Source organism: Sinohyriopsis cumingii, unplaced genomic scaffold, assembly GCF_028554795.1.
Source record: "Sinohyriopsis cumingii isolate HCF-2022 unplaced genomic scaffold, ASM2855479v2 utg000198l, whole genome shotgun sequence".
In the NCBI taxonomy this organism is placed as follows: domain Eukaryota; kingdom Metazoa; phylum Mollusca; class Bivalvia; order Unionida; family Unionidae; genus Sinohyriopsis; species Sinohyriopsis cumingii.
Genome location: NW_028315875.1, coordinates 4255774 through 4266045, shown reverse-complemented (window position 1 = coordinate 4266045; position 10272 = coordinate 4255774). Strand labels below are relative to the sequence as shown.

At 35.2% G+C, this 10272-nt stretch overlaps 1 protein-coding gene and 1 pseudogene across 1 annotated transcript in view; both read left to right on the top strand.

The window, feature by feature from the left end:
• The first annotated feature begins 836 nt into the window (after positions 1–836).
• The window catches only part of LOC149774597 (exocyst complex component 6B-like), a 136374-nt gene continuing 126938 nt past the window's right edge, over positions 837–10272 (top strand). The window contains exon 1 of the mRNA XM_089945081.1: positions 837–999. Coding sequence (XP_089801207.1) covers positions 839–999 — 161 coding nt within the window. The 5' untranslated portion in view covers positions 837–838. The remainder of the gene's footprint in view (positions 1000–10272) is intronic.
• LOC149774598 (zinc finger protein 862-like) lies at positions 3184–8778 on the top strand (annotated as a pseudogene).

Below are 10272 nucleotides of genomic sequence, written 5' to 3'. Positions count from 1 at the left end.
GTTTTCCCGGGTTCTTCCTCCACCATTAATACTGGCCGCCATATATAGCCTATCGTGTGCTGAAAAATGGCGTTAAACCCCATAACAACAACAACAACAACAACGATTTTATAAACGATACTTTCTGATCCGCCACTGCTGCTTCACATATGTTAAAATGAAATTCCCATAAATTAAAAAATTATTTTGCAGACATATTTTGACAAATGTTAAATAAAAGCTTATTGTACATATTTTTGAAATTCTTATTGGCATGCATAAAAAATGATGCTTTTATATGTAGGTGATATTTTTCAACACATGTAAATTTCTTCCTTGAAACAAAATTTTCATATATGTACAAACAATTTGACGTACGTCAAGTGCCCTTTAGTCCCTACAAATTTGAAGTTATTTTCATTTTTGGGAGGGAAGTTTCTGCAGCTCTTCTGTTAGAGCGTCGGATTCATAATCCAGGGGTAGCAGGTTTGATACCCGCCCGGACCAACGCAGGTCGGCTGCCTCTGTGTGTTCCTGGGAAAAGCACTTAGGTCCCATTTCCTCGGCATGATATGGTCAACAATGTGTTAAAAGGGCCGTTAAAAGCAAACATAACACATTAACTATGTCAGCTGTGTTTAAATTCTGAAACAAGTGCATTAATTTGTTACCTAAGAAATTTCCTTTCTTTTAATTATTATTAGTGCAAGAGACTTTTAGCTATAATTCCTAAGTGGTAGAAACGCGACTGAACGAAATGTTTTTTTTACGGTACATATCAGCTTCAATGGTTTGAAGTTGTTTTTATTCCCGCCCGCAGGAAGCCAATTGTACGCATGCGTGACTTAGTGGTTTAATTATGGCGGAAGCAACACCCAGAAAATTGACACCTGAGCAATGGAAAAGAATTGACAGCGTTCAGGATGCCGAAAGTTTACGCCAGGAATCAATAAATGCTCATCATGATCATCTTATTACCGAAATCGAGTCATCAGATGGTCCATTGGCGACAACACTTCGGTTAGTTCGTATCCTAAGGAGGCCTTTGGTGCTGGGGTGGGGGTCATGGTTGCAGAACTACAATGTAAACAATAGTCAGTCTAAATAGTTGATGCATGTAAACCACTCTTCATTTTGATATGGCAGCAGTGTGTTTGAGGTAGATTGCTTTTTCAACGTATTTAAAAAATGAATTGTGCGATTAAAGAGACGGGGGTTCAATTCGACACTGGAAAAATCTATTGCCTGGATCACAGGAGTCTGACGTTTTATCAATAAAGTACGGCGAAATCTCTGACAACGTGAAATCACCTTGTCGGTAATATAAATGAACACAATGAGTACAATCCCCTAAATTCGACTTTTCTCACGCGTCTTTTATTGCTTCAGAATGGCAAGAAGACCTAAAAACTACACATATACATTCAAAAGACATAGACGTACCAACACATAACTCTCGGACGACCATGTCATGAATCCAGTTGGCGAATTAACCTTTATTTTCATCATTATGGTCACAAACCCTTTCTATTAGAATCCACCAGACGGAATTAGCCCATTTTACCACGGGCTGAATAACATGATGAAAGTAATTTCACAAGATAAAATGTTTAGCATCTCACTCAACACCCCAGTACACTCCAAGTCTCTCCAAGAACACATCAAGACTTTATAAAATACATGTTTTAAATTTCAACAACATCACAAACAAAGCAACAAAAAGTGTGCATATTTTGTGATTGTTTATGTAACGGGAAAAGGAGTGAGGTTCAAGAGTTGCCATGGGAAATAACTCCCATTTAAACAAAGAGTGTTCGGATGCAGAAACTTGAATATTTGTCATTGTTTATAAATAATTAGCAATACCACGTGGGAGCAAGACATTTCGACCCCAAGAAAATTCCCAGACATTTCGACCCCAAGACACTTCAACTCCATTCAAGGGACAGTTCACCCCCAATTCATGCATGTTTAAAACAATAATTAGCACTAATATTAATTTCAACTGATCACACCATTATTCATTGATGTTTGCAATTAAATATGATACCAATGCATCTCTAAGTCGCCGATAAAGATGCCAACAGTTAATTATAATTCACTTTTATTAAGTTAATGAATGCACGCTAATCTGAATGAAAAAAAATCACATTTACTGCACACTGTAAATTTGCATAATGAATCCAATTTTTTATAAACAATAATTAGCACACTGCTATTGGTCATTTCCACAAATCACTCAGTTATTCATTGATGCCAGCAATTTTAAAAAAAAAAAGATGTAAACAGTTGATTATAATTAAAGTCGCTTTTATTAAGTTAATCAGTGCAAGGTAATTTTAATGAAAAGAAAAAGGTTTGAAAATTAAATGCACCACATGCTTCAAATTTGTACAAAAGGGCTGAAAATTTTAATTTATCTTTCCAAAACGTGATATATATTTTATGATTAGCTGTATATAATAATAATAGCCTTATTAATTCTGGTGTATTTTCCATTTTGTGATTTCATGTACTTTGATTTCTGTATATGATTAATGTCCTTGAGGAAGTTTGCAAAAATCTCTGTCTTTTGCTTGTTGGATTTGCACCTCCAGATGCTGTTATGTATGTGGCATGTGTTCTTTTTTTATTAACTGTTAATTCCCACTGTTGTGAAGAGTGCTTCTATCCATGAAATGGAGCTGTGTCATGCTGAACAGTTTATGTATTAGGTCTTGCACATGTTGTGGTTTCCAGTCAACGGAAAGTTTTAGAATGTTATTGATTGACTCTGCATTGTCATTAGTCAAATTCATGGGTTCAGTATTTTTGAAGCTAGGTTTTTGAAAAATATTTCTGTAATCTTGGTTTCAATTTATTTATAAAGTATGGTGCAAATGTTGGATGCTATTCATTGATGATTGTTTCTAGAAGTTCCGATCAACTTTCAAAATCTGTTGTAGTATTTGCATCTGTGATCCCACCAGTACCAAATATTTGGGTCATTATTATATCACGTTCACCCTTTTCCACCCATATTTTATTTTGCAGGAAGTGCCTGACATTATCCTTCAGATGTTTAGTGCAAAGATAGCGTGTAGCCGAGGGGAATACTGGCTCTATTGGCTTGTTTATACTCTTCTCTTCATCACTTCCAAATTCGATCATTTCAGGCACTCTTACTAACATGGATTCAACAACTCTGTCTAGCTCTGTAGCAATATGTTCCAGAAAGCTCTTGTAAGTTCAGTAAGAAGTGTCTGTGTACAGGACAGGATCAATACGTATTGGCAGTTCGTTTGTACTGTTTCTGACGACTCTTTGATATGTTATACTATAGTTTTACTCATCAATAACTCTTTATGCAATTTGTTTTGTAAATATAATGCAAAGAAAGCACAGTTTGCTAGAGAACTGAGTAATTAATAAATATGCATTACTATTTGATAGTGTTGATAATGACCTGATTTACGAAAAGTTAAATTTATATTTTCTTTATGGAAACATTGGAAAGTTATTTTGGTAAAAATAAATGTAAATGTGATAGCCCCTATCTTTTTCTGATTTCATCTAGACACTTGCTATATTAAATAAATTTAAAGCTATGAAAATCTAGTAAAGGAGAATAGCTGATACTTTATACCACTGATTAACCATTGCTGGTGATGTGTGTGAGAGAGAGAATGATGATTGAAGAACAAGAAACATTAGTGGAGAAGCGCAACCCGAAACAGATAAATGGACTACGACATTATCTTATCTTTAAAAATAACAGATAAGTGCTTTTCCAATGGAATGCATAAAAGCTGGATGATGGTGGTCTTGAGATGTCTGGAACCTGTGCATTACTTATCAGACTCTACCAACTGGGTCACAGTGGCACACACACACATGCAAGAGAGAGAGAGTGCATGTGAGAGAGAGAGATGAGGCAGGTAACACAAAATACTAAAATTATCAGGGTTAATGTGTATACAATGTGAGGACAGTCTGAACACTATCAGCAGCTATATGTATGTATGTATGCATACATGTAAGCATGTATGTATGTATGCATATATATGTGCAGAGTGAGAGCATTTTATTTACAACTTTTGAAAATAGTAATATAATACTGTAAATTCAGCTAATCAACTGATTATTAAATACCCTAGTATTAAAAGATAACAGATTCTGCGCAGTGTTCTGTATGATTATTAGACACTAACATATTTTTACTGCTGGGTAGATACTGGTAGAATGGGATACTTCCGTCTGGTGGATTCTAATAGTTTTCTTGTGATTCTGAAGCAATAAAGGACGCATGAAAAAAGTCAAATCAAGCGGAGGGTTGTGGTCACTGTTGCACTCCGTGTGTTCATTTACATTACCAATAAGGTGATTTCATGTTGTCTGAGATTTTGCCAAACTTTATTGATAAAACGTCAGACTCCTGGCCTTGATGAGCTTCTTCTGCTGAGATATTTGTATCTGATTTCTTTCAAAGCACCGTCTGTCACTCACATTATTTTAATCTCGACAATTTATAATCAACAGGCTTGTGTTCATTGCTTGAGATGTGGTTGTCGAGAATGGGGTTTAACGAAACATTAGTTATTTTTTAAAGGTATGGTATCAAATAACATTGGAATATTCCCTCATGATCTTTTTGGCATGCTTTCAACCCGACGTCTTGTGAATAAATTTTTTGTATTATATCTCCTGAGTGTAATTCTGTCTTTGACACTGTTGTACAGCCCAACACCGTCTTGTGAATAAGTTTTTTGTATTATGTCTCCTGAGTGTAATTCTGTCTGTGACACAGTTGTACAACCCGACGTCTCGTGAATAAGATTTTTGTATTATGTCTCACAAGATTAATTCTGTCTGTGACACTGTTGTACAGTTAGTTTTGTAAAAAATGATATTGAAGAACAGCATCAGTTGCATATAGAAAACTCAGGTTATAGGAAAAATTAAGAAACTCAATACAGCATTCCTAAATCATTTCTTATATTTATCACAATTTTGGTTTTAGGTAGATTTTGTTTCAGTAGCTCAAAGAATCAAATTTTGAAATATCATGATTGTATTATAATAAAATTCTTTACTTGTATTATAAAATGATTAATTTTTGCATATGACCTATTTTGTATAAACTGATTTGACAGTGTGAATCAACCTGTATAATTTGTACAGAAGATACTTGTGATCTTTTATGTTTAAAATGCATTTATACTATCTATGTTAATTTAGATATATGGACCACACAGTCTGAAATAAAGAAATCTTATCTTACAGAACCTCAGTCCTTGCATCAGATCACCTCTGCAAAATATGTAGGGGTGAAATGATTCATCAATATATTGATGCATTGATACTTTTGCTTTATTACCTTTCACATATCGATACAAGAGATGGATAATTAATACAAAATGGTACTTACCATATGCAAGTTATTTTAGTCTTCAGCAGTCATGAATAAGTATTAGTTTGTCTTGTTATTCTTTAAAATTAGAATTCATCTGAAACAGCATCAGAAGCATTCATTTTTATTAGTAAAAATGAAATTGACTTGAGAAAACTGGCTTGCTTACACAAAGTTCATTGTTCTTAATCTGCCCCCCCACCAATTATCTTAATCCACCAGCGTATTCAGTATATATAGGATACATTCCAAAGGTGTTACATATGTTTAATGAAGTACATGTACAGTGTAACCCCGCTATAGCACACTCCATTATAACGCAAATTCAGATATAACACAGTCGTGGTGTGGTTCTCGAAATTTCATAGACATGTATTTTTCTCATACACAAAACAAAATTCTTTCTGAAAAGTACGAAAACCATAAAAAGTTTATTATCATTTTGGGGAAGAGATCATGAGAAAAATACATGTATATGAAGATTGTGGCGTGGCTTCTGAAATTTTATATGTATTTTTCTCGTACATGATAAAGTAGTTTTTTCTTCTTGAAAGTACGAAAAATAACATAAAATGTTTATTCTGGGATTGTGTATGGCTTCGCCAATGTCACAGACTTTGATTTTTTTATCTGTGTGTGTGGATGGGAATATACCATCTGGCAACATTTTATTGCCAACATTTTGGCTGTTTAAACTTATATATACAACCACTGGTTTGTGGAGTGGAGAAATTCAGAGGCCTCATGAAAGGAAGCTGCAAACTGGATATAAAATGTGCTGAAATTCAGCTGTTGTTACATAAATAAATTCTTTGTCCATATTGAAAAACCATCTAAACAGTGTATTGTTATATCATAATCCACTTATCTTGACATCTAGCATGAGCACTGTATGTTGTGAGATATCCACTAAAGGCTTCCTTTGAAGGACCAAACAAATACCTATTTGATATTGCTTCGGCAACATCAGATAGTTGTAGAACATTGAGACAGATTTTTTTAAAATTTGCTTAGTATCTATCAGTGCTTCAGAGGTAATCAGTTTTCTTTGAAGTTGCAGCAAAACTATTTTTTCTGCCACCTGGTATTTTTTTAAATTGCCGTCGTCTGGTCGACTGTAGTCATTTCACGTTTCTGCCTTCAGAGGTGGTCCATTCTAGCTAATCAGTTGCATGGTTATTTTGATTATATTACAGCATTCAGTACCAAGGCCAGATATCAGCATAAGCTGATTATGATATAACAGTGCACTTTTACTGACATTATCTTTTAATGTATACAAAACAATTGATATGGTGTAGTTAAACATTTGTTTCAAAAATAAACATAATAAAATTGTAATTTAACATTTATGAATTTAGCTTTTTGAATATCAGAAGCTACAGGAGTTAGACAGTGATTGTGACAGCACGAAAGAGACACAATTCAACACCTTGTATTACATTGTGAAAGAGGGTCAGCCACTGAGTCAGTACAACAAAGTAATCGCTCTCCAAATCAAGAACAAATGTCCAGACCTTCAAGAGCACAAGAAATTGTACACAAGTGAAGAAATAAAGATGGACATGTTGGAGGCCATAAACTCTACTTTAAAAGAAGTAGTAGACACCAAGATAACTAATTCTGACTAATATTTGGAACTTATTATTGATGAAAGTACAAATGTGACTATCCATAAAAAGCTGAATGTTTATGTGAAGTGTCTGAGTAGTGATAATACGTCAGTGATTCATTTTGTGGATTGTATCAGTGTTATAGATGGAAAAGCTGCAACAGTTGTTTCTGAAATAGTTATTTGAGAGAAAGAAAATCCCTCTCAGCAAGCTAATGACATTAGCTAGTGATGGTGCAGCTGTCATTACTGGTAGACTCAATGGTGTGTGTGCTATACTGAAACAGTATCACTTCAAGCATCTAATGCAGATACACTGTGTTGCTCATAAGCTTGCACTTGCTGCAGGCCAAGCATGTAGGGACATTACACTGTTCAACGAATATCAGCACACTTTGAAGATGGTGTATAGGTACTTCAGCAATTCTGCAGTACGATACAATGACCTGAGAATGGCTCTCAGGTCATTGTATCGTACTGCAGAATTGCTAAATACATTTGTGGTGGACATTGTGGACAGTGAAAACATGAAATATGTAACTGAAGGAACCAGCAAGTTTCCAACAGCTTTCTGTAGAAGCAGCAGTGAGAGCAATAGTCAACTGTTACTCAGCTGTGTATGCTACACTTGAACATGATGTTGCAAAGGGTGTTTCTGAGGCAAAGGGTATTTTCTGCGTAAAGTGTGTGACATTTGTGTTGGTTTCAGGATTCTTTAAAGACATTCTTGGAGTAGTAGGAAAGCTATCTCAAGTGTTTCAACAAGGCAATGTGGACATTGAGACTGTGAATATTATGGTGGAATCTACTCGATTGAATTAGCCAAAATGTATGATGATCTCACAAAATGAAAGTCTTTATATCATGGGGTGAAGGTAACAGATGGAGATAAACTCACATTGCAGTTTCAGATTAATGCAAACAACTATCTGGACAAACTTGTAGAAAACTTAGATGTGAGGTTTTATGAACAATCCATGAAAAACCTTCAGCTTCTTAACACTGTGCTGAGCCCATCCAAAGTCCCAAGAAATGCTAACAGTCTTGATGATCATGGTGAAAATGAACCACAGGAATTGATCAATATTTGTGGTGGTGGGGGTGGAGTTATTGATGTTGAAAGAGCACAGGCTGATTTCTACCAAGTGAAGGTAGTCATAAAATCATTGAACTGCACACTGACAGAAGCCTGTACAACTCTACTGCAATAGTACAGAGATGTATTTTCAGACCTTGTAGTCCTAGCTGTAATTGTGTTGGTGTCACTAGTGACATCTGTGGCATGTGAGAGAGGCTTCAGTGTGCAGAACAAAATCAAGGCAAAGGGAAGGTCTAGAATAAAACATGAGACCTTAACACAAATGATGCATGTCAAAGAAGAGGGACCTAGTGTGGAGGAATATGATCCAAAGCCCAGCATCAGAAAATTTTGTGAAATGCGACATAGACAAAAGTAAACTATATTGTAGTTAAGAATATTATATTTGTACTTGATATTAATTTTGATTCATAATATTTTAAAGAATAATAAATAATTACCAATAAATAAAAATGATCAAGTTCTGTGTCTGTTTATTCCTGGCATTTTAATGGACATTTAGCCACTTCAACACGTTTCTGGGAGGGGACTGCAAGTTTTGCTGGTGTGACTCCTATTTTTACCAAAGTAGGAGTCCTGGACTCCTAGTTTTAAAATCCTAGTGAGACCTCTGGTTTCCTTTTTGTAGGGAAAAAGTTTATGCTTATGAATGCTACCAACTTGTTTGCAGCTTTTGACACAATAAAACAATATATATTACTTCAATGTCTTCAGTGTGTGTTTGGTATACATGATACAGGTACTGCTCGGGTGGCCTAGTGGTTAGAGCATCCACTGCAAATGCGGGAGGTCATGGGTTCAACTCCCAGGCCGAGTCTTACAAAAATGGTACTAACGGCTGCCTCGCTTGGCGCTCAGCAGTAAGAGGTTAGTGTTAGGACTGGTTGGCCTGGTGTCAGGATAATGTGCCTGGGTGGGACATCATGCTACATGTCTGCTTTATGATGCCCCAGTGCTAGACATCACTATAAACTATCACACTGCAGACATCATAGCGATATGACTTAAAAATTGTTCAGGCTACGTTAAAATTCCAAATCACACACACACACACACATGCATTGCATCCTTCATAAGTTATTTCTTCAGAAGTGCAAATAGTTAGAGTCAGAAGACAAAGTTATTGTTTTGTTTTCAATCTGTTATCATTCTGATGAGTATTAAAGAAATTATAAGTTAAATTGGTCAAAATAAAGCATATCAAGATTCTCCTTAAGGGTGATTGAAAATTTATTATTAAAGTCAAATTACTTACCAATAGAAAATTTCAGTACGTTGATTTAAATAAGCAAAAATGCAGGAGATGCAGGTTTAGTTATGTAATATAAAATTATGTGTTTCTTGAAACTTTCTTCAAATCATAATAACAAAGAAACACAGATGAACATCAGTAACGATAGATACAAATAAAACTTCATAACATTTTACATTATTCTACACATTGTTATTGATGCAGTTATTTGCTGTGAGTCATGTTGCTACAGTATCACATGTTGAGTAGCAGACTTGAAGACATTATTGCGGAAGTGCATCGTCTGTATGGTTTGTAAGGAATTTTACGACCTACTGTTTGGAAAAGAGAATTGGTAAATTGAGTTTTTTCATGCTATTTATCATTACACAGCTGATAATGATTGGATTTTTGACAATTTTTTCTGTGTTGATCCATATGCAGTATCATGCTGTGGTTGTGAGATGTATCTTCTGAAAGTTTATGACACTGCCAAAATAGGTTGTGGGATGATACCACATTAATAATGCTAAAAATGATGGATACTTCTTTGTATCACAATTTGTAATCTGTGAAGAAATTTTCACTCAAATGTTTAATGAATTACTTTTTGGGGATGAAAACCTGTTAGTCATATACATCTTTGTTATGTTTCCCTTTGATTTAAGGTACATATTTACGTATGTGATCTGGTTAAAAACTGGTCACAAGCAGAAGCTATTGTTATTGGCTTAACACCATTTTTGAGCACTCTTTTAGGCTATACATGGTGGCCAGTATAACTGGTGGAGGATAAACCCAGGAAAACCCTGATAAGAACCACTGCCCCACAGGAAGCTACTGGCAAGCTTTCTCACATACCCATATTGGCTGAACCCGAGACTCAAATTCAATGGACATGGGTGAGATAGTGAGTGCTTGCGACCACTTAGCTACCTGGGGCCCCCACAGGCAAACATAAA